The sequence below is a fragment of the Hetaerina americana genome, unplaced genomic scaffold, assembly GCF_022747635.1.
Source record: "Hetaerina americana unplaced genomic scaffold, ioHetAmer1.1.p SCAF_3, whole genome shotgun sequence".
NCBI classification, from domain to species: domain Eukaryota; kingdom Metazoa; phylum Arthropoda; class Insecta; order Odonata; family Calopterygidae; genus Hetaerina; species Hetaerina americana.
The window spans coordinates 34,949,557-34,976,113 of NW_027286874.1; the positions used below are offsets into that span (position 1 = coordinate 34,949,557).

General features: G+C 34.6%; 1 protein-coding gene across 2 annotated transcripts in view; it reads right to left on the reverse strand.

The window, feature by feature from the left end:
• Positions 1 to 11,184, reverse strand: part of RanBPM (Ran-binding protein M) — a 64,695-nt gene extending 53,511 nt beyond the window's left edge. The window contains exon 1 of one of the 2 annotated variants that reach the window (XM_071588721.1): positions 10,986 to 11,184. In XM_071588721.1, the coding sequence (XP_071444822.1) occupies positions 10,986 to 11,178 (193 nt within the window). In that variant the 5' untranslated portion in view covers positions 11,179 to 11,184. Of the gene's footprint in view, positions 1 to 9,672; positions 9,876 to 10,985 lie in introns of those variants that run through there. The other variant, XM_071588722.1, reaches the window with a different exon arrangement.
• Between the last annotated feature and the right edge of the window lie 15,373 nt (positions 11,185 to 26,557).

A 26,557-nucleotide genomic window follows, 5' to 3' on the forward strand; every position in this document is an offset into this window, starting at 1 on the left:
TTGAACTACCACAGTATGAAGATTTTATTATTAACAAGACAGCTTGGACAGCTGCTACCAAGAAATACTTAAATGATCCATGGTTTATGACTTGATCACAATGCCTGTTAAGTAGTATCAAATGATACAGCGTGGAAAAACATGTCTTTGAAATTGATAAGGAGGGACAGATTCATGTTCCATGACCTAGAATGCATGAAAACACGAGGAAAGTTGGAAGACATGCTAATTAATCCATGATATGAGAGTAAACTGAGAAAAATTGAGAACACTAGAGTGGGGCAAAGGTAAAAATTTACTCTACTCGGCTACTACTAATCTACTACAGTCATGCCTCTTGATCCCACTACCAGTATCCACCAATAAGGGAGGGTGAGAGTCATGGAAAAGCCAATGGAAAAGGTGTATCGATGCATAAACTGAACTTTGAAAAATTTTGAGGCATTGTCCAATATCTAAAATTAATTATTTTTCTCAAACTTTTCTTGATACTTTTTAAACAAACCTTGTGCGGCATGGGGTGATAACACATTTTCAACATCATTGCTAAAGAGACATCCTTCCAATTCATACAAGATATTTAATCTGTAATTAAACCTTTGCTCCATGAGTGATTCCCAGCCTAGCTCCTCTAATAATAAAATAAGGGTTTAATAGAAGAAGGGGCCTTATGGTCTCCATTTTCCCTTAATAAAGACGCTCATCTATATATCTAATACGTTAGATAAGCTAATAGGTTTATCATAATGACATTTTAAAATCCTAGCGCCTCTATGCTGCACACAATCCAATTTGGCAATCAATCCAACTTCATGAGGATCCAATATACTTACAACATATTATAAATGAGGCCTAACAAGCATAGGACCCCATTGACCATTTCCTCCTTTTGAGTAAAACTGATTAAGTGGATGTAAGAGGCATTGCCTTACAATAGCTAAAATCTTATTAATTTGGAAGATCACAAACAGTGCAAATAACACAAACCTATAAAATATACATCAAATTCTTATTCTATTATTATGGGAATCCCACAGGTCTCAATTTTGGGACCTACAGGACCTGTATTTCATTTTTGTTATTTATTAACGACTTACCACTAATAAATAAAAATTACCAAAGCATTAATAACATAATATTTGCTCATGATTCAAACTTCATCATTTCTGATAAAAGTAGTCAAAAGACTTCTGGTTAAAACGCAGAAGGTTTTAGACGGTATCTGGAACTGGTGCTATGACAAAAAACATTACTTTGTAAAAAGACACAGGTCTTTGCATTTAATCGAACAGTATTGCAAGAGGTTGTTAATTTAAATCTTAAAGGAAAGAAAGGATTAATTGTGCATCCAATACTAAGTTTTTAGGCCTACATGTTCTGCAAACTGGTGCGTGGAATATTCATGTCAATAATTTGTGTCCCAAATTACACCCTGTGACTTACACTATTAGGTTCCAACATAACACAGTGTCTTTAGAGGTATTGAAACTCGTGTCTTATTCAAACTTTTACTACAGGGCATCACATGGAATCGTGTTCTAGGAATCATCTATATGCATGTTGCACAAAGTTTTCTTAATTCAAAGCGAAGTCATTAAATGCGTACTTGGTGCTTTTTATAGGACATCAATAGGCCCATATTAAAAAAATTAAATGTTCTTATCATACCATCCATGTATATATTTGCCATTTCTGTCTTCATCAAAGATAATATCCATCACTTTCATGCAAATAATGATATTCATTCACATTCAACTAGAAATCATCACCACATCCATTTAAGTTACTAAATCAGCAATTTCATAAAATAGCCCAATGGCAATGCGAGTAAGAATTTATAACACATTACCACACTCATTGAAAACAAGTGATAAATTAAGTAGTTTCAATTGAAACTCAAGAACTTCCTCCTAATGAAGTGTTACTATTCATTGAATGAATTTTTAAACGATAAGGAGTTTTAATGCATTATGTTCTTACAACATACTTTAATGTTCAGAGAGTAGAAATGCACTTATATTGTACTTTCGTTTATGTTTGACAACTCCGATACCTACATGATGTGTATGGTCAGTGAACAATAACAATATTATTATTATATGTTTCACCGAGGAGAGGTCGTGAGTGAGGATAACGCCTAGGTATTTAATTGAGTCTACACAATCCATTTCCAAACTTTTCTCTATACTTTTAATACAAACCATGTATGTTCCAATTCAACCATATCACAATTGAAACTACACAATTTAAGATAAAACCACTTTTGCAGCAGGAACCAGAGGATGTGGTCTAACATATTGTAATGTGATGCAATGCTATAAAATGATGAAGAGAGTTAAGCCATGGATTATTCCTTGGAAAAGTGAGGTTAGGTCAAGAGAATGATGATGAAAAATCAATTAAGAGGATATAGACAGAACTTCTTAAAATGTAGTTATCATGGCAGAAAAAGTAAAATTGCCGAAGAATCATTAATTGGAAGAAGTGATAATATGAGATTAAAAGCAAATGAAATTAATGACATAGGGCACAGGGTGGTCAAATGTTTGGTAAAAGCGTATGATGATGCACAAGTACAAAACTGACCAAATATTATACATAATTAGAGAATGGACACAGTTTATTACATTCTGCTGTTGTCAAGATATCACTTTCTCCACATTGTTTACCCGTTCATACACAGCAAAAACAAGTAAAATACATAGGAATTCAGAACATTTTTCATGATGAAGGAGTTGTTATGGGTGTTAGGTCACCAGCCATTAGATTAAATGGTGCCTTTAGCAGTAGGAACACTTTTCAGAAGCTTCAATTGAGGTAATTTGTAGAGTACTCTGGGGTATTGAAGACTAAAAAAGATGGAAAAGTTCAGGAAAGAAGGAAGAAAGTATTAATATAGGAAAGAATGATCGTAGATTGAGGGCATGACAAGTTGAAGGAAATAGCATAAGCCACACAGATTTGAAGCTGGTAAGGTTTAGAAGTTTATGTTAATGTGTAATTGGTTTTAGGAACTATTTGTCATATATATCCCTACTGATAGACCTCTGATGAGAGAATAGACAAGCCAGAGATGAAAAAAGAATTCTAAATTGAGTTGGAGTAGCAACTAAATTAATTATACATATTTAATGAACAGAATCATCAAAGGTATGGATGTTTTTTAGAACAATGAAAAGTGCCACTATAAACTGGTTAATACAATTAAATACACATTCAGTATTACAGAGAGCATTATTTTGAAGCAATAAAAGAAGATACAAAAAAGAATGATTAAGATCTAATAACAGATGTACCTGAATTGTACAAATAAAAATAGTGTATGAGCTGAACTTATCATATATTCTGAATACTTCTAATTTTAAGTGAGAATCACAGAGGAAAAAATGTTTTACAAGTAAAAATGACATTTAAGTATGGTAAAATGTAATATAACTAATGCTACACAGTATCGATTAACACAGTGTCAATTAACATTAGCTGTGGTTTTGACTACCTCTGGCAACATGCAATTAATTATGTTTTAAAAACATTGATATTCTACCTATGTTATTTTTACGACAAAGTTTTTGCCAATTTGATGAAAGCACAAGGCTACCTATTTTAATATTTGATTCTCAACAATATGCCCTGAAATTGAGACAGTGTAAACATTAAGTATCTTATTGATTGTTTTGAATGTTTAAACTGCACTTTTCTCTCAAGATGTTCATCTTTTCCCAACTCTCCCCATATTTTCTCTTCCACCATCCTCAAATTCCAACTTGGCTTCCTCAAACACAATTAAGCATAACCTTCCTACTTCTCCACAGCGGTATGGCCATGACCATTCACTTATGAATGAATCCGTGCATTGTGCCCAAAGTTATTACGTAGTAATGTCATGCAGACCACACAGCTAAGGCAAGCAACATTTCATCCCATGATATTCTCACACAATCAAATATTTTAAAAGTCTCAGTTAACCACTGAATTGGTGGAAAAGTCAATTATGGAAAAAGTTATTTTCTAACATAAGCATTAATCAAACTTAACTAATGACTGAAGCATTAAGAATGAAGGTGAAATTGCATATTCATTTTAAGGAGTGTACAAGGTGATCCATTTTGTGTATGCGTTTCAAAAACCGAGGTCACTGATTTTCTGGAGATTGTAACAAACAATTTTTAAATTAATTTCCTCCACACACATTTAGGAAAAAAGTTTCCTTTAAAAATATTTTTTAGCATGATATAAATGAATTCACTTCTTTAACTTCAAATTATTTGTGTGTACATAATGTAAAAGTAATATATATAGAACAGTGTAATAACAATAATTAATTATATACATGGATTGTAAAAGTACTAGAGCAATAATAAGAATGAAAAACTAGATCATTGAGCTTTCTGGGTTCAAAATTGAATGGTTTTTTTTCAACACTCATCAATTTAAAAAATATGAGAATTTGACACAGTTATCAAATTACAGATGACTATGTTTCAGAAGATCAAACCAGAAAAAGCAAACAGTAGAGTAGTAGCAGTTACTACAAGAAATGAGAACCAAAGATAAATACAGGCTGTACTTCTAATGGCTGTGAACAATTAGCATCCTGAAATTAGATTTAACCTTGAACGATTGATTGTGAACAGGATCCTAAATACAGAAACAATACTTAAGCAAGGAAAAAATGATCAAACCTATATAACTGCTAACTTAAGTTGATGTTGATCAACTTTAGCTAGCAGTTACATTTTTAATTCACTTTTAACGTGATCATCATCTTAATAATGATTTCAAAATGACCAGAATGCCTACATCATCCATTTCTAAGCATTTTTTAGTGAATACAACCAGTTTCAAAATTGCAACATAATCATGTGTAACAAGCGAAAGTCAGATCCCTCTTTTATCTGCCTTGCATGGGTTACGCCTGATAATGGCATTAAAACTGTTTGTTTACTAAAAAATGCATGAAAATGGACATAAAATTATTTATTCCCTCTGCTAATTATTTCACATAATAAAGACTATGTTTTCTCAATTTAGTAAGAATTCATTAACTGAAGCATGTCTAGGAAGTCCAGCTTGACAGTTTTTCTTGAATTACAGTTGAAGGAATAAACAAATATACAAATTAAATGATATTGAAGAAGGCTTTATTGTATACTGTAAAGTTATCATTGCCAATATAGTCATGAAAAACCAAAGACTAGGTTATATCACAACAGGCTCAATCTTAAATGAGGCTTATTGATTGGATTGAGCTCTTACGACTAACAGTAATGAATAAATGAAATGACTTCAATAGGCATAAACAGTATACCATTTTGAAGGAAGCGGAAAAAATGCAAAACAAAGCACAAATGAGGTTAGTTGGCTAACGCCACAAGTCAAGAGGATGAGGTAAAAGTAAAAACGGATGAGAAAGGTAAATACGATAAGTCTGAAGTCTAAAGCATAATGGGCCCCAAAGCACTGACTTTACTTTTCACCTTTACATAACAGAGAAACAAACAGCATGTAGTCCTTTATCTCAGGTGCTAATAAATTGAAGATTAAGATCTGAAGTACATATATGTAAAGAGTTATAAATCACAGGGTGCCCTAAATGTGTTCAGAACTCTACGAAGATAAAATAAAATTAAAATCAAATTATGATAAGAATTAAATTGAAATACATTAAAATAGCTTTCAAGGTACTCATAAGATTTTTTTGCCATTGATGAACCTCATCCTTGCAAATAGTTGTTCAAGTTAAATGCCAAATTGCAGTTCAAAGCACTACAGTTGAAAACTACCAGGTAGGATAATTATGCTGACAAAATGGCATTATGACTTTAAAATTTTTGAATTAATTTCATTTATTAAATCTTGAGACCAGATTTCAAATTCTAGTATCAAACTTAAAAGCAAGGCTGTGTATTTTTCACTGCTCGCAGAACTATGTATAGCAAAGGTGTAAAAATGCATATGGTTGCTTACCTCTATTTCAGCTTGTCATTATTTCAGTTTCATTTTGAATTCTTTAATGGCTTGATTAATTTTCTGATAAATTAATTTTCATCCATGTATATGTTTATCTTAATTAAATAAGCAGTAAAATCATGCTAATGAGTAATCTCCCAAGAGATCAGCAGTAATCTTCCTTCCTCCTAATCCTTAACCTTGAGATGGGGACTCATGTAACTCCAATTCTTACAATGCATCTTTTTGGGACATCTCTAAGGTCATAATTACAGAATTATACCAGCTTTGACCAATCATCTTTCTATAAAGTTAACAAATCATTAAGTTTAGCTAATTCAATTTCTTCTATAAGACAAAAATATCAAAATACACCCAAAACAATTTTAAACATTGCTTGTCAGGCTTCAAGTAAGGCCATCCTGAGAATCATGCGACCCACACACCATAGTTTGGACACCCTGTTATGAAGCCTATGTTATAGTTCATACCACTATGAAATTACTGGCAATGAGGATATGGGAATCTGGTCAAATAGTTGCCCATGATGAAATTCAAAACTGGTTAAGATACGCACAAATGATAGAATTCTAAAAAGAACTAGCTCTCACCATTGTTAGGTTGAAATTAGTAATTATTACGAAGTGCATGGCAATAGAAACTATTAAAAAAGACATACAGTAAAATGGAATATACACATATTAGAAGATTATCATTTATTTATTCAGTATTAGTCCGAAAACAGCACATTTTGGCCTTTACATCGAACTATTAACAACGAAAACAATGGTCACATTTACAAACACCCAAGCCCTAGGTGGAGGAAAACTCACTCAGGCGGGAATCGAACCCGCGACCCTTGGAATGGCAGACGAGGACGTTACCCCGCCACCACCGGGGTCGGCAAAACCATGAAGAGAAAAACAAAGTAAATGGATCAGAAGACTCAGATAACTTGAATAGTTCAAATTTTGAATGCAACTGATGATTGCTCATTCTGGAACGGTGAATGGTAATCAAGATTACTAATTATCAAGTATCGCAGAATATTTGCTAGCCACTGCATAAACAATGGAGATGATAACACACACGCATTATGAACCATGACCAAGACCATCCCTCCAATGGTGACACATTTCTTGCTCTAACATATGAGAAATATAACAGGCACCATCAATCACAAAATTCAAAATGGCTAGTTATTTGACCATTTTCACCTTCAGCAAAAAATCTAAATTACAAAGGAAAAGCTTTTCTGGAAATCCAAAGGAGAGCTAACAATTATGAAAGATTCAGATAGAACAAAATTTTTGCTGGCCATTAAAATCATACTGGATAAAAATCAATTTAACCCTGATTGGAGAGGATAAAAAAAAACTGCAGGTTCATACAAACCTGAAGTAAATATTCAGAACAAAGAGGCAACCAAGCAACTTAAAAATCGAATTAAAAAACAATTGAAACCAACCACTTTAAAATTCATTGCTAAGAAGCCTAACATAACATCATAAAGGCCAACTAACCAAAAGATTCCCTACATATACACATATTAAAAATATAATATATGTTAAGCATATTAAAATGAAAAAAAATGGAAAGCTATTTTCTCCTATTTCAATTACAACTATTCAATCATCATTTATATGCATTGCTGAATGAGACTCCTCTACAACTAACTTCTACGCTGGTCATTAGCCTTATATTATCCTTACAAAAAATAACATGACAGTTCCTGCTTGAAAGGCACAAATTCAATCTGCAGTGAATAGTCAGTCACAGAATGGCAAATTTCACAGCATAATAAAGCACTGCTTTGTAAAACAACTTCTGTTACTGACTTTATAAAAAATGTATAACATCTTCAAAAAAATTCCAAAGTAAATAGGGGATCTGCACAAATGATTCAAACCCCACCAACAATCAATTACCTCCTATTAGCCACTCCCAATATGAGAAGTCATGATTCAAAGACAGGGGGCCAAAGCCACGATTTAGCAAAAGCCTTACCACATAGAGAACGCATTCTGAAAGGTACAAAATATTTTTCACAGACCAAAAATATTTGAAACCACTGTATTTAACAATGCCTGCATATCACCAACACTAATTGCTTCAGTTCTACTGTCAATCATTAATGTTTGAAATTTAATGGAAAATTAGAGGCAGTATGTTAATATATGATGTAGAGCACTTTACTACCTTGAGGGTCAGTTTCACCACCTGGCTGATGCCTTGGGACAGCAGGTATAAAAATAAGAAGTTTTGATTTTCTCATTACCCTCAACTTCATAGAAAATTGATTGTGGCACAGGCAAAAAATTAGCCCCGAAGCCAACTGTGTCATAGTCATATACCTTAAGGATTAATTCCAGTCGATCCATATTGCCAACTTCTAAATAAACCTTTGAGTTGATTCCTGCGTTGATTAATCATATCAAGGTAGAGTGTGGTCCAAACCAATCAACAACCAACTCTATTACAAATCCTTTCATAGTTATATGCCCTAATAAAAGCTAGCTGGTGTTGGACCAAATAAAACAACCTCAAAACTGACATATTAATAACAACACCTTGAATACTAAATTCACATAATAACAGAAATATGAAATACTGCAAATAACTAGCAAGTGACATGTGCACACCAAAGCACTTGCTGCACATAGAGTTAAGCTACTTCACCGATTTTTTTAAAAAAAGAAATGCACTATAAGTAAGTTATACATTACCTTATAAAAAAAAGTAGCCTCAACTCGTACATTATTATGAGAGACATCTAATTTGCAATTTCTAAATGTCAACAAAAACAAGCATTTCTTTTCAAGATAACTGTCAAGGACAGAAATATCAGTAGAAAAATTTTTTAAAGTTCTTTTCACTAGTAAAGAGGAATGACATTAGCATAAAGGATGGCTATTCTCAGTTATGTCAATGCCATGGAAAATTTATAACGTCAATAAATATCGTTTTCAGCAATATCATTACTTAGGATTGGTCACCTCTACCAAACACAAGAGGCCTTGCATTACACCAAACACTTGTTTAAATTTTGCTCAGAAAATAATACTCTAGCTTCGTTCAACAGTAATGACATCATATGATGAAAGATATATACCTCCATATGATACTGCATGGTACAGATAAAACTGTTGGCGGAAAATTTATATTACCAGCGAACAGTGGCAGCTGAACCACCAATGATTAAAAAATAAAAAATATTAGCTAAAATTAACTATGAATTACTATAAGGATCCACATGGCTAATATTTAGTCAGTGATTTATATTAAACACGGGAAGAGGACTAACTGGAGCTAAACACTCATACATTGCAATAGCCATTACATGCGTACTTGTGTGGGAATATAAAAAATATGTATTTAAAAAGAATCAATTTTAATTCACATCTCAAAAGCTCGGTTTCATGTCTGGATATCGTGTTCTTAAGCTTTGAGACCCCTGCTGGCACTTGTCGTGGGAGAGCCAATGCGACACTCAAACAAGGTAGGTCTTTTAGAGAACGGGTGCAAAGAATTGACGTACTTTCTTGAAAATAGTATTCCAAGAGAAAACACTAATCGAAAATTGGAATCCCAGTTCATTGAGTATCACGTAATTTACGCGGTCCATTCAAGCATTAATTTTATTTCACAATATCTAATTCAGATTCACACGTAATGTCGTTTCTTTACAATTATTAAACAATCACGCCTTTCAAGAGTTATTACCAATTACAGCATTCAAATGACGCATGAATAATTAGAACACGGAGATCGAGGGTCACTAAGAAGGCAGTAGTAGTACGACGCAAGATAGATGGAGGGCAGAGTTCGAAGCCAGTGCACGGCCTTGGAAACAGAAAAGAAGAAATACCCTTGCAGAACCGTAAGAAAGAGTTAAAATAGACACTGCCGGAAATGAACAGAAATCTGCGCAATAATGCCTTCAAAATGGCGGAGAGTACAAAATAAATTATTGAAAACAATATTTTGTGCCATTGCTCGGGGGGACCTCCATACTGCAGATGAAATAAAATTCATGAACTGGGATCAATTCGCCTCATATTCGTATACACTTGCCACATATGAATTAAATTGTAAGAATTTGAGCTAATCATGAATTGTATTATTACAACTTGTAGAAATTTACATAATCCAAAACATAAATAAATATTCCGTGAGGTTGCGCAAGGCGATACTACCATTTTCGAAAATGACAAACCAAGAATCACGAATTAAAAATATTGTTACGATTAAATTACTAATTATAATCGGACAAAATGCACAAACACGAAATACATCCTCCCATAAAATTTGACGTGATTCGCAATGACGATTCAGACACAGCTGTTCGACGTAAAAGCTGCAAGAATGGTATGATGTACACTGGTAAAATAGTGAAGGTCGCAGGAGACCTCAAATTAATCCTCCACTGCACGATATTTACAATATGCCATCTAAAAATATATTTTATAACACACCTCTGAAATACATTTATAAAAACACCTAGCGCGATCTTTTTGAACTTCAAGAATTTGCTATATATGATATCGAAGGTAAAATTTTCTGTCGCAATCATCGCAAAAAAACATTATATTGTTGTTATTGTCGCCATTGTACATAAAACAGGATGGGAGGTTAGGATCACAATTTATTTAATTTTTCTTTAAAACTCTAAAATTTTAATTAATTACTTAGACGCCTCTCTATTATTTTCACAACTCAATAACTACGTTCTACGCATTTTCTATAAAACTTATCACTTGGGTCATGACACAACCAGATACCAGATCAGCTGATTTCTTTGTTTGGAGACATGGCAGCGGAGTTCACTGGTCGATGACATAGACGAAACAAGCTTTCTCAAGTAATATCACAATGACAGGCATTTTCAAACTTTTACATTCAATGCCAAATGCACGAAAGGCGAGTGAAGAGCAGATGTTAGAGGATAGGAGAATTTGGATGGACAAATATATCCCTTCGTGAAGCAAAATCCATTATACGCATAAAGCCAATGAATGTAGAGCTACAAGACTTACCTTTATAGTGCACTCGCAAATTATTTTGAGACAGTCCAATGTAGTTGTATTTATCTTTAGGGCTCCACGATCTCGGTAAAGGAGTTTCTTCTTCATTTACCATTGGATAAAGTAGCTTCAAGCGATCCATGAGCCCAGCAGGAGTGCCTCCTTGAGGATCCATTTGGGTCCGTCCAGTACTTGGAGCAGCCATTTTTAATTTACTAGGCTCCTGGATGATTACGTCACATAGTAGTTGCGCTGGATTTGAATAGGTGGCAGAGTGTCTATGTTACTATGGCAACAGGCGCATTGTGTTTGGTGTTTATAGTGAACTATTGTAAAAGATACAAAAATATTAGTTTGAAGTAATATAATTAATAAGCGAACCGTATGTAACAAAGTTTATAAATCAATGCCTTCTACTTTATAAAGATAATAATATCTTGTATTTTTGTTCAGACGTGCATATTATGGTGTGGCTCCATTTTCGTGTTTCAATCATTCCAGAATTAGGCTTGGCCCTTGTTGTTTTTGGCGAATGACATTTTGATTTGTAATAGGTGACGTTTCTTTAAATTCGTTGTTAAACGGTTATCCATGTGTTCAAAAAGCTAATTCTACCTTAGTCGAATATTTTTTGAGTCAATATTTGTCCGAAAGTAAGTAATACCTTCTCTCAGTTGGTTATTATTTTGAAGAGGCTGTCGTAATATTTTTGGGACAATGTAGCAAGACGGAGACTTTGCATTACTATGAACGGAATAGTAATATTTTTATTTATAAAAGTTAGAAATTATGAACCCTGGTGGTTTAAGAGCTATGCTTCGTATCCAATTTGCCTTCTCAGTTTCATTCATAGCCATTCTAATCAATCAAAAGTCGTTTGACTATGTAAAATGACGGCTATTTACTTAAGCTGCCTCAGCCTCGCGTATGGAATTTTAAATTATTCCTTTGCAAAATTGCTGTTCTTATAGTTATTACCAATGTGTGTGTGTGTGAAGTAGTTGCACTTCACTATTCCTTTTGCACCTACCTAAATTTCAAACAACTCCAACTATGGTCAGTAAAATGTTGATCCTTAATCAATTTTTTAGATGTATTTGCTGGTTAAAATGTATCCGTTGTTAATTGTTTGCGAAGAAATGATTTAGTTTTAAAAATTGGAAACATCGTTATTGATAAATTTGACTGATCCATATGCGATTTTATTATACATAAATTTTGAAGAGAAGGTAAAAAAAGTTTTTTGGCATTAATTTTCAGTGTGTTCATAATTGTGTATGTACGTTGTGTACTAATAAGTTATTTGAGACAATTATACTCCGTGGTTTGAATATTGCAGAATGGACTAGGTGATGACGGAGATAGAAATCCCCCCTTAAATAATCCCTCTAACCCGAGAATATTCATAGGTGAGATACAAAAGGATACGATGCTGGTGTTCTCGGAGAGGGAAGGGCAATACATATACGATGAGATTCGAAAATCTATATAATAGGAAGCATTTACATAAACAGAGTAATTACATAGACAATTTTGGGCATGTGGCTTTTGAAGTAATTGCCTCAATGATGTATCTAATGCATAAGAATTACTTTTGATTATGTATGGTAATTAAATTCTATCTATTTGCATGGCTGTGCAACTGATGGCTTATGAGATTTTGAGATGAGTTTTTGTTGATGTTAACATGTGCTGTTACTTAGCTTAACATCTTTTTTGGATTCTTGTGGTAAAGAAACAAGCGATGGAATGAATATGGTTAGGAGAATATAGGTTTTACAATAACATGTACTATTTTTATGGTAATAATTATGTATTAATGAACAAACGAATAAAGGCATCAAATGGGACTTGCAGTTGGCAAGGAGGATCAACCACAATAAAGGTGTTAAAATATCATTTTTGAAGAACACAATGTATTTTCCTCTGTAATTTATTTTTGTACTACTTGTTTCAACGCTTATGCGTCATCATCAGGTGCCTACATCGGTAGGCGTTGAAACTAGTTGTACCAAACTAAAGAACAGTGGAAAAATATATTGCGTTCTTCATTTAATCAACATGAACTTCTACAAAGTTGAGCCAGAAACAATTGAATATGTGTTATAATATCTTTAGAACATATCATGCTACAGGGCCTTTTTGTGAAAGAATTCATAGTTATATCTTCCCCTCATTTGGTTCTTCAGAAGGGAAAAACTTCAAGGGAAAGCTTAATGAACCCATGGGAGATGTAGGGTGTTAGAGAACGAGGAAGAAAAAATGCTGAGAGCTGGTTGTGGATTGTCTCTCCTTAGGAATAAGAGTATGGAGTGACAAACATTAAATATAAAATAGCAGGTGGGAAGGAAGTAAAGTGATTTACTGCCTAAATTTTAAGACATTCCAGTCTTCAGAAGAAAAGATATGATAATATGTTTGAGAAAAATGTTTGAAAATCAATCTAAGAGCAGAGTAAAGATGGTGTTTTGTACTAGAATGATTGATTACACTGGAAGGAAACAAAAATAATTATTTGTTAACACATCAAGTTTATATGCTTCCTCATTAAAAGGATGAGAATGTAGAAACATTCACAAGAAAAAGAACAATATTTATCTCTCATATTTGGCTAGTATCAGGAAAATAATTGTCTCTGTTCTATAAATACATCCTCTATGATACGAATGGAGACATTTTCAATTGACTAATGCATCAATAGCATCCCTGTTAGTGCATCATTGAGGTACAAATCAATTTTCATGAGAAAATTAATTGTGTCCTGAAGTATACAATTTGATTTCTTAATTTTCTTCTACGCAGTGTTAAATTCAGTATTGTAAAAGAAAGGGTGTATTGATTGGTTAGCTTTAATGTGTGAAATTTTTAGCTAATTACTAGCCAATATACCAGTATTCTGAACCCTCTGCGTGTGAGATAAAGGGGAGGATAAAATTTACCTTGAACCATAATAGTTCTAATAAATACAGTACTATTATACTCATTATTGGTACCATATGACAAATTACAGTTGTAAGTAAGTAAAACAATGTCAAACTGCATTCCTGGTATAATGTTTTTGTTTAGTTTAAATGGATACATAATGAATCTGATTATTTTGTCAGCCAGACCATCAACTGAACAAAAAGTTGATGTTTGAATCAAATTGCTTTATATGGCAGCAATGTGGTTAGACTGAAAAGTTAGGGGGTGTGCCTCATTAATGGGGGTCATACACAAAATAATAAAGGTTTTCCTCTGCATATTTTTCAAAGAACCAAACAATCATGTTTGGATAAATGGTAAAGCCATTATAAAGGATGAAGTTAATATTTCAATTGGTTTTGTAAAAACTATCATTTTAAATTGTTTTTATTATTCATTGGTATTCTGCCATGTAAGTTAGGTTTTGGAAGGGTACAGGCTGAAAATCCCAAAATTTCTTTGCTTCATCTATCAAGACACACCCTGACACCTCAAACTATAGTTAACTGTTCGTACTTTCTCCAACTGTTGTTATATTTGATTTTCATAGAATTTTCTGGGGGATTAGAGGCTGCAGAGCCATTTTTTGGGGAAGAAACGGTGGGTGTGGTTATCAATCTCCCCATCCCATGACCCCCTGTTGTCGTGTCATTGCCAGCCATAGATTGAACCTATTCACTCTTATGAAGTACACTAGGAAGACGTTTTATCCAAAAGCCAACGGGAATACTTCTGTTTACTCAGTGGTGTTTTTTTTCTAATAATTAATTGTTAAATAAAAAGAAGAAATCTTACCTTCAATGTCATACAAAGCAATCCTCACCATTTCAGAGCCTTCTAATAAAGCTAGAGGACTCATGTATTGGAAGGGCACATACTAGTTAGCTCCTAGGTTAATGGTAAAAAGAGGGTCTGATTTGGAAACACTGCATAAAGACATCACTCAAATTGTTCACTTGTATTTTCATGCTACACCATCTTCATGATACTGTCAGTGAAGATACATTTTGCTTGAGTGCAGAGCCACTTAGTGAATGGCATCATCTTTTAGGGCCATTCACCTCATTCAAAAAAGGTTCCTATTTTCTATTAGAAAAAGGGCTGCCAAGACAATATTAGGAGAACCATATTGGCCTCAAGGTCGAATTTCATTTAAATCATTGGAGATACTACCATATCCATGCCTGTATAAGTTGCACTGTGGAATTTTTGTCTGATCAAATAACACCCAGTTTTTTTAATAATGAGCATCACTATGATTATTACATATGTAATAAAGGTGATGTACACAGAGAAGATTACAGACTGATGACCTATCAAAAAGATGTATTTAATACAATAGCAAAATTTTATGATAAACTCTCACTATTTGAGAAATCTTCTCCCAAAAACAACATCTTGAAAAAAAGAATGAGTTCCATCCTCCAGGAAAAAAAATTCTTTGACTTAAAAGACTATTTTTTCTAACCAGATTTGTTTTAAACCCTACATTGTAAACTATGACCTGTTTCATGTCAAAGCTATGAAATTAGAAACCAATAGAGATTATTATTGATAATGGAGTGTTAATCTTACCGTTGGCTCTGGGATAGAAATACTTAGTAATTAATCAACCTTTATTTGATTTGATAAGTGAGGATAGAGATTACTTAATGGGTACTAAACTCAATGCTGTTTGAAATTCACACAAAAGGTAGTCCATCAACAAAGATGTGGTAACTGAATGAATCATCAACTAAGGCCAGGTTTTGCAATGTCTTATTAAACTGAAGGTTAACTTTAACCTATGGTTGAGGCTGACACTCAGCTTTATGGCCGACTGCTAATTAAGTTGAAAACCAACCATTAAACAGCTCAATCAATGACTTACAAATAGTGTTACTAAGGTTACAATTTTCACATTCACTAATGAGCAAACTTCTTTGCTTTAATTTTTATAAAATCGAATTTGTTGGTCATCTCCATACTAAGTGAATATTCACATTAGTAAGTGATTGGATTTGACGTGACATTATAAATCCTTAGGGTCAACTGAGATTATGCATACCATTGGTATTACTGCCCCATGAAATATCTGAGCAGCTCAGTACAGTTAACCTTAAATGCAAAAATGAAGTAATCAATTCAAAGGTTGGTCTGATAAGTGAGGGTAGATCACAATTACTACTGCTTTTAAGCCCAACATACTTTGAATTTATACATCAGGGTAAGTTAAGCAGTTCATTTTCCTGTGGTGCTTGTTGATTCCCAAGTAGATCTGATAGTTGAACAATCACTCAACTTGGAAGAAGCTGAGGGTCACCCAGAATCGAACCTGGGTCCTCCAGTCAGTAGGTGAAATAGCGAAATATGAGGAATCATTTTGAAAAATATAACATACTAAAAAAACACAAAATAAATGAAGTAGAGGATTTTTACAAAATAATAGAAATCTGTCAAAAGTTTCTTCCTTATTTTCAATGCAACAATTTCAGAGTGTATAAATCATTCACCTAGACTGGTATCACGGTCTTTGATCCCGATTTTCACACTCAGAAATTGTTGCATTGAAATACAGATTAGCTAGCAGATGTCTCTGTTAGAAGTCACTGTTGCAGCATCTCCCGTAGTTTCTAGGAATTCCTTGTTTTCTTGAGGAAATATCAGAATTGATTCTGAAAAATCAAGCTTGTTAAGTAATATTACTTTAATTTCATGTAGCTTATTGATGTGTAATCCAATCTCTCTTGCAGCATTGTACCACTTTACAATTCTTTTAAATTTGGAAAATGATCATTCTTTTGTGCATTTTTTTTACCATTAGTGATAGAAACACAAATTCAAAAAATTTTGATAATCAGGGAAAAAAATGATATGCACAAATATGTTAGATGTTTCAACAGGCAGGTTTTTATCTTTAGAATCTGAAGATGGCAGCCTGTCTGTCAATATGTCTAACAAATTTGTGAGTGTCCTTTCCTTGTGTTTCTATGCTTGGTTAAGTTTTTAACCAGAGTTTATATGTATATCTGTGTCCTCACTTATGAATGTTTGCTTTACATATTTGTAAAAATATTTAGTGAAGAATATGAATTCTGATACTTTTTACTTTTCCAACAAATTTTGCATAAAAGGTTATAAATTATTACTGAGTAACCAAGAGTAAATTGTCTAAAATGGGAATTGGGAGTAGTCAATGCTGATGTCCTAGGCCTTAATTAAGTTGAAGAGGAATGCAATAAATTTTCTCTACCAGATTACTTTTGCAATTTTAGAGATGGTTCCCAAAGTCAATGGTCATCCAAGGAAAGTGAAGTAGAAGCAAGGGTATCCTCTTTTGAAACAGGAATCCCATTATATACTGCCACTTAAATTTGTTGGTGAATGAGGGTTTAACTAAAATATTTTAAGACTATGTCAGGAGGATTGAGCTAGAGTCAATAGCCAATCAATGGCCAGTCTCACAGTTTGCACCTCAATAATTCATGTGGATTTGTCCCAACTGTATGAAATACCATGAAAGATTTGGGAAAAACTAGCGTGAATTCTGTTCACAGTTTCGGGCTAGATTTGACGGAAGATATTATTATTTAAAAAAAGAGTATTATTGCATTTCCACAAAATTGGAAGTCTTGATCAACCATTTTACTCACCAAGTCATCTTCAGAGTAGCATTTTTCCTAAAGAGACTCTTTGTAAGTTACAACATACATTGTCGATTAAAAATTTTATGCTTTGGAAAAATATTAAAGTCTCTTTTTTAAATCTAAGATGATTATCCTACATGTGGTGATCATATTTTGGTAATTATTGTGGAGATACAAATACACATCAAAAGTCCAGCAGACTCAGTTTAATTTTTTAAAATTAAAAAAATGTGTTATGTATTTTTTTTGCTCTAGTGTTGAACTTATGTTGGTTAAAATTCATTATCATTATAACACATACAGGTTATGCACCAGAAAATGTGGCTGATTGCCAATTAAATTGGAATATTTATCATAGAGAAACCTGTAAAAATGACATCACTGATGGTCCATCTATATTCTCCTAATGGTCATTGAAAATTTTGCTAGGAAATAAAAACCATATGCCAAATGGTTTTTTTTTAAAAGTATATCCTCCTAATTTTGTGTAAATAAGTTAGTTATGATGGTGAAGTTTAAAATTAGCCTTCATTACACTTTCTTAGACTAATTAACAGAACACACGTTGTGTTCAAGACAGAGGGACTTACAGATGAGGTGAAGCTTTTTGGTGCATGCCACACAATTTTCAATCAATAAATTGGAATGTGATGACTAAGAATGAAGAAGTTGTTAAAGCATAGAAGAGAAATATAAAAAGCGAAGTCTGTTGAAGTACATCATATTCTCCATGCATGAATAATGATAACAATGTGGTTCAACATCACTGATCTTTCCACACCTGAATCATTTGCTTAAACAAACTCATCAAAAATCCCAGCATCGTCATCACTTCAGTAGATAAAGGTTCCAGAGTTGTAGCACTTAGCACCATAGATTAAATCAAAGAGACCATGAGATGGCTTAATGAAACCTCATATGCAGCCATCTTGACAGACCAAAACCCTATCTTTCAAAAAGATATCAGAACCTTTCTTAAGGATAGAGGTCCCTTTGAAGGTCTACCTGACAAAGAACTCTCTAAACTCTCTCCGCATGAACCCCTCAGTTCTACATCCGCCCGAAAATTTATAAACCTGTCATTCCTGTTTAACCGATTGTTTCCTCTCATAATTCTTGAAGAGAATACATCTCCGCATTTGTTGACTACCATCTCCTGCCAATTATCTAATCCCTGGCATCATACATAAAAGACTCAATTTCCTTAAGAAAAACTTAATTATACCTCCTCCCTCATAATACAGGAATAATTATTGCCACTGTTGATTTGACCTCCCTATACAAATCCATCCCCAATGGAGAAGGTCTCCCCTCTCTCCAACATTTCCTTTCCAAACATCCAATCCACAAATTCCTAATACAGATTTCCTTTTACAAATTGCAAAAGTCATTCTCACATATAATTCTTTCATTTTTCTTTTCAATCGTATCCCGATGAAGTTGGCTGGGACCACCAAAATATTTAAGTGAGTTATTTTTAGTTTTATTAATCTTTTTTTAAAAACAATTTTTTATCAATATATATGTGTGAGGGCATAAAATATATTTACACTATTTTGAAAAAGTACATGATCCCATGAAGAATCGCATAAAATCTATTTGATCTTCATAGTTTTAACAATCAAATCAACAACAAAGTTTTAAGAAAGTCTTACCAGAATTCCACAGAATGACTCTTTATGTATACATACATAATACTGTTATATTACATTTTATATAGTATGTTATGTGGGCCGCGTTAGTCCAGGTGTAGAGGAGGTGAGGTTCGACTACTGAGCGGGGGGCCCGGGTTCGATTCCTGGGCAAGTGCAGCATAAACACCCAAGCTATGTGATTTTTCGGGTACCAGGTCTTCCTGGGAAACCATAACCGGCACAGGGAAAGGAATTGACCCCCCTACCCTGATGTGTGAATTTCACACGCCGTCGGGCTTAGTGCTTGGTGAACTATATATCCTACCAAAACGACCTTAGGGTTGATTGTTGTGGTTACGGCTTTTGTATTGCATGTTACAATTGAAAGAAACAAGACAGCAGAATTGCATACAAATTTACAAGCAAAATTACCACTGAGTCTTTGGATGACGTTTTCAAAATACTATCTGTATGCGTAAAGGTAAATTCATTATCGAGTGTTAACAGAATGACCCATTTGGAATCTGTATTCAAATAGTAAATAAATGAAACTGAAATGGTATATTAACTATTCGAACGCGATTTGGGAAAAAATCAATTTAAGATAAGTATTTCAATGAAAATGATATAAATCAAATTGATAGTGTGTATACTTTTGATTTTGATAAAACCATAAAAATGCTTTGGAATGTTTCGATTTTGTAAAATTTATTTTTGTAATTTTTCACTATTTTTTGCCCGGCAGTAAAATCGTGGATATTATTGGGTTCACTGTAAAATTAATATTAGTCTATATTTGCCCCTAATCTATTATATATCATTCCAAATTCATTCAATACCTTCAGATTTTGTTTTACGACTGTATACGAAGCTCTACGCCCACCTGAAATCACTCATTACTTTCATATTCCGCCATTATGATTGTGGGTAAAGTTTGATTGCATCATTAACATGAGGCGGAGGTCTCCATCAAATTATGCTTTTTTTAACGAAGAACTTATGCTGTTGTGTTGTAAAATATTGTTTAGCTTATTTCAATCATTTATTAGAAAGAAATGATTTTGATTTCAAATGTTGGCAGGTTCCGAGGTGGAAAGCCAATTCTATTTTGAAACCCGCCATCAAAAGTAATAATTTTCAAATCCGGTAGATGGCAGAAAAAGGTAAACTGACAATTAAGCGAGGGAAAATTAAGTTCATGAACACAATACAAAAAATATCTTTGACGTGATAAATGTGAAGATTTACTTTTACTTTGCAAGATGCGTATGAATGCTCGATTGAATTCTACTTAATTATTTTTATTTAATGAGAAAATCCTCTGAGTATTATATGGTAGTTTTATCTAAGCCAATCAGCATGTGGGAGTGAGTAACGAGCGAAGTTTACCATATTTAAAGGAGTTAAATTTTGAATTTTGCCAAATTGGGTGGACTATATTATTTTTTCATAGTATTGGTGGATTAAAACTAATACTATAAATATGTTAATATGTGAAGCCAACACTTAAAGGCGTTTAATATGTATGAGCAGTTATGCCGATTAATTAATAGGTAAGTTTAACCTTCGACTTACGGATTTAATGAGCCCCTTACTTTGTGACTATACTTGTGGGAATATTCACATTGGCGAAGGATACTTTTCAATATAGTATTTTCTGTGATTAAAAATAATTTCTCTTTTACACTGTGATGTCCATACCCCAAATCGATCTTCAATCGAAGGCATAAAGTATGTAACTTTTTTTATGGAGTCCAAACTTAGTGTCATAAAACGCATGCGTGGTGCATTCCATTATTAGTTTTAATGTACTTTAACTAGAGTGTGATGATTTTTAATTTATAATTGAAAATGTAGATGATTCGGAACATGCATATCTAGAGCAAACAGATAATATCAGACTAATCAACAAAGTCCTATGTACATAAACCTGTGATCTCTGGATTATCTGTAATCTGCATACAAGAAAATTATGCATCCTTCGAGGTATGTGATATAATATTTCAGCTCAAATGTTTCAGTGTGGTCAGAAGTTAATATGGAGCAAGCAATTTTTGAGCATCCACGGTGTACTGAATATATAGTGAAATTGTTGGGTGATGTCATCAGAATTTATCAGGAACTAATCTTAGGAATCTCTTCCAATTTAGACTAAGTAAGTGCGTTCAACGTAGTTGGAGAAGTGATAATTGAACTAAAATGAATGAATTGAATATATAAATTAAATAACTGATAGAATTGACTAATCAATTGGTCATTGCAAAAACAAAACATTAAGCCAGGCTTTTAAAAGTATACCTCTAATCAATTTGACATTAACCTTCATTAATAAATAGGCAAAACTTACACTTACTTACCAGAACCTCTCACTAAAAACTATAAAAAGAAATAACTATCCATAGTGAATTCTATGATAAATCTAGAATAAATATGCCTAGAATATTTGGTTGGTGGTTGCTAGTAATACTTCATAGTCTGGTTTACCATCTTCTCGGTATGTTGCTCACCTTTGATGTGCTAAACATTTCACAAAGTTTCAACCTACCCTGAGGAAGCTTTTGAAGGGCTCATTGCCCCCCCCCCCCTTCTGATGGGAGAACTTTAACTTTTAAATTGTTTTTAATTTAAGCTGTGCCTTTATTTAATATAGCATTTAAACAGTTAACTTTTTCACTAGATTTACAGTCAAGGGACAAATAAAAAAAATATTCAATCAAAAGTATTTATTCCTTGGAGAGTATACTATGGTAACATTCTGAAAATTTATGTAAACAGCTTCAAGGTATTTCCAATCCATAATTTCTTTAATAACTTTATATGTGTGTGTGTATGTATATGTATTTATATGCGCTAAATATATATATATATATCCCTCCCCGGACTACAACCTTGACGTGGTGGAAGGGCTTGTGCGTTCCGATGACCCCTAGAGCTGTGCTGCTGGGAGTAATAATAATTGCTCCTGGTAGGGTCACCCATGCCAGATAGGTCGAAGGTTAGGAGCCAGACGAAAGGTAGTCCACGCAGTGTCTGTTCCTCAGTGAGGCGGCTGCAACGGCGTCTGACCCCAGAGGGGTGGCCAGTAAGTGATGGTGTCACGTTAAAAACATTATTGAGGAAGGCAACGGGAAACCACCTCAATTATCATTCCCAAGATTAACATGATGGACGATACAGAGATTTTGAGTCCTGGCAACTATGGGGCTCGGCCCAATCGGCCGTGTGTCGTGCCCAGCAGCAGGGGAAGCAAGGCTTCCGCGGTTGTCATCCCACGAAACCATTGCAAGGGAAAACCAGCAGCAGCAGGACAGAAGACGTAGGAAAAGAAGACCAAAGTAGTTAGAATAGGAACGTGGAATGTAAGGACAATGATGAGGAGAGGGAAATTGGAGAATCTTAAGCGAGAGATGGGAAGGGGAAATATAGATATTTTAGGTCTATGCGAGGTGAGATGGAAAGATAGCGGGGATTACTGGAGTATTAGTTATAGAATAATATAAAGTATAGGGGAAGAGAACCAACGAGTGGTTGCCATAATATTGGATAAAAAGGAAGGAAAAAGCGTTGTAAACATAGAACAAGCAACGGATAGAATATTACCAGTACAGCTAAAAGCAGAACCGACGAACTTGGTTATTATTCAGGTATACATGCCACCGAGCAATCATAAGGATGAAGAAGTCAATCGGATATACAATCAGTTAGAGGACATAATTGCGTGTGTTCCAGCAGGGTAACATTTGATAGTGATGGGGGATCGGAATGCGAGGGTAGGCGAAGGAAGAGATGGTGATGAGGTCGGGGACTACGGTTTAGGCACGAGGAATGACCGCGGGGAGAAAGCAGTTGAGTTCTGCAAGAGACAGGGGTTAGTCATCACCAACCCTTGGTTTAGACACCACAAAAGACGTAGGTATACATGGAAAATGCCAGGAGACTCAGGAAGATATCAGCTAGATTATATCATGGTTAGACACAGGTTTAGGAACAGTGTGATAAATTCCCACAGCTTCCCGGGAGCGGAAGCGGACTCAGACCACAATTTAGTTGTTATGAAATGTAGCGTACGTTTCAAAAAGATAAGGCAGGGGCGGCGAGTTAGAAAATGGAATGTAAAAGCATTAAATGGGTTGAAAAGGAAGGAATACAAACAGGCGGTAGAGAAAATCATGGAGGATGGTAAAGAGCTATGTACTATCGAAGAAAAATGGGAAATTTTCAAGAAAGGGTTGTCTAAAGCTGCAAAAGACACTATTGGAACCGTTAACGCTAAAAGGACTAGGAAACCATGGATCACGGATGAGATGATAACAAAGATGGATAAGCGGCAAAAATGGAAGAATGTAAATACAGAGTTAGGGAAAATGAGGCACAAAGAATTAAACAATAAATTAAGGCGGGCAACAAATAAAGCAAAAGAAGCATGGTGGAAAACGCAGTGCGAGGATATGGAAAGTCTGCAGAGGAAGGGTGAAATCGGTGCGCTGTACAGCAAAGTTAAATAGTTATCGGGAAGTAAGAAAGGAAGAGCTATGCTAACAGTTAGAGATAAGGCGGGTAAGGTAATAGTTGATGCTGGAAAGATCCAAGAGAGATGGAAGGAGTATATAGAAGAACTGTATAGTAAGGAGCTTAGACCAACAAAGTTAGACATTGAAAAAGAAAATGACGTAGAGGAAGACAGCTTAGGTCCAGGCATACTAGACAATGAGATAGAAAGGGCATTAAGGGATATGAAACTAAATAAGGCCGTGGGGGTAGATAACATTCCCATGGAACTTTTAAAATGCTTAGGAAAATGTGGGAGGAAGAGGCTATATGGGCTGATCCGTAGTATTTATGAGGAGGGAATCTGGCCGGAAGACTTTGTGAGATCAGTTTTAGTTCCTATTCCGAAAAAGGTAAAGGCCACGTCATGTGAGGACTACAGAACAATTAGTTTGATATCCCACACAGCTAAAGTTTTTCTCAGGATCATAAACAAAAGGATTGAGGTTAGGGCAAATGATTACTTAGGGGATGATCAGTTTGGGTTTAGGAAGGGTGTAGGTACGCGTGATGCCATTGCAGTAATGAGATTATTAATCGAGAGGAATATAGAACACAACCAGGAGGTATTTTCCTTTTTCGTAGATTTCAAAAAAGCATTTCATAGAGTGAATTTGGAAAAACTAATGAGTATATCTCAGAAAATAGGAATAGATTGGAGGGAAAGGAGGCTAATCCGCAACCTGTACATGTCTCAGACTGCTCAGGTGCGGGTGGGGAACGGGGAGTCTGGTTGGGCAGTGTTAGGAAGAGGTGTAAGGCAGGGTTGCCCATTATCACCATTGCTGTTCAACCTGTATGTAGAGGAAATGATTAAAGAGGCATGGGAAGAACTGGAGGTAGGAATGAAAGTGGGCGGGGAATTCGTAAAATCAGTTAGGTTTGCTGATGACCAAGCTTTAGTTTGTCAGTCAGTCAAGGGGCTGCAAGCATTGCTGAGTGAATTGGAAATTCAGTGCGACAGGTATGGGATGAGAATCAACATTAGTAAAACAAAGGTTATGCGATTTTCTAGAAAGAAAAAGGCCAATCTTAACATTAAAATAGGAGGGCAAAAACTAGAGCAGTTAGAACAGTTTAAGCATCTCTGAAGTGTTTTGGACCAACACGGTCAAAGTAGTGGGGACGTAAGGAGAAGAATTGCGCTAGTAAAAAGAGGCTTTCAGTAGGAGCAGGGAGTTGATAGTAGTTGAAGTAGGAGCCTAAAGTTAACATTAAATTAGGAGGGCAGAAACTAGAGCTAGACCACTAGAACTGGAAAATAGTATTCGACCAAAATGGTGAAAGTAGAAGAATTGTGCTAGGCAAAGAGGCTTTCACAAGGAGGAGGGAGTTGTTGACTGGGACGTTGAGTAAGGATATTAAGATAAGACTCGTGAAAACTTTGATATGGAGTGTAGCTATGTACGGTGCGGAAACGTGGTCATTGAAGCAGTAGGATAGACATAGATTGGAGGCTTCTGAAATTGGGTGTAGAGAAGAATGGAGAAGGTGAAATGGAGAGAGAAGAAAAAAAACGAGGAAGTACTTGGTATGTCGGGCGAAGAGAGGGATTTGTTGGAAGCAATCCTATGGAGGCAGGAAAAGTGGCTGAAGGGGGTATTGACCGGCAGCGGGATGTTGAAGACTGTAATTGAGGGGAGAATGTTAGGCAAACGAGGGAAGGGAAGGAACAGGATAAGGATGTTGGACGGGATGAAGGGAGAAAGAAAGTACTCAGAGCTGAAGAAGGACCTGATGTAGAGTATGATGTTGTGTTTTGCTAGGGGTCACAAATTATTTAATTAGTAATTATGTCCATCCAAAAAAAAGCCTACCTTAAATGGTAGATTACCTAATAATAATAATTATATATATATATATATATATATATATATATATATATATATATACATATACTCATTTATATAGAAAAAGGAAAAGGGATAGGAACACACATAAAGGACTAACACAGGAGAGGTGGGGAAGGTAGAATCAAGCAGATCACGAATGCAAAAATATTTCCTAGACCGGGACTTGGACTCTGGATCTTTCCACTTGCCAGGCAGAGGCCTGAGCTAACCATTTGAGGCCCTTAACCACTTGAGCTATCCAGGAAATATAGTTTATACTGAGATCTGCAATGCTCTATGCAAACAAGTGCCCCATTTCTTTGGCCAAGAGATGGTGTCAGAGAGCTGTTTCATCAACCAAAGGAGAAAATAGAAAACACACAAGGGGAAAGGATAGTAGTAGAGCAATCATACAACATCATAAAGGATAAGAGATGTTCCTATCCCTTTTCCTTATATCTGTTTATATATATATATATATATATATATATATATATATATATATATATATATATATATATATATATATATATAAACATTAACACAGTAATCAACCCGAAGGTCGGTTTAGTAGGTGAAGGTAAAGATCACTCAGTACGACGGCGTGTGAAATTCACACATCAGGGTAGGGGGGCCAGTTTCTTTCCCTGTGCCGGTTATGGTTTCCCAGGAAGACCTGGTACCTGAAAAATCACTTTAGCTTGGGTGGAGCTAAGTTGCCCAGAGTGCCTTGCCCGGGAATCGAACCCCGGACCCTCCGGTCAGTGGTCAAACGCTCTACCCACTGGACTACCGCGACCCATGTATATATATATATATAATGATATGTGTATATATATATATATATATATAATGTGTGAAAATGTTATGCTTTTTTAAACAGCTACAATTTTCTTTAAGGGAAAGACATTTTTATATAGAACAATACTTTGTAAAGAATCAAAACTTACTCATGTGAACAAACGATCATTGAATATTAT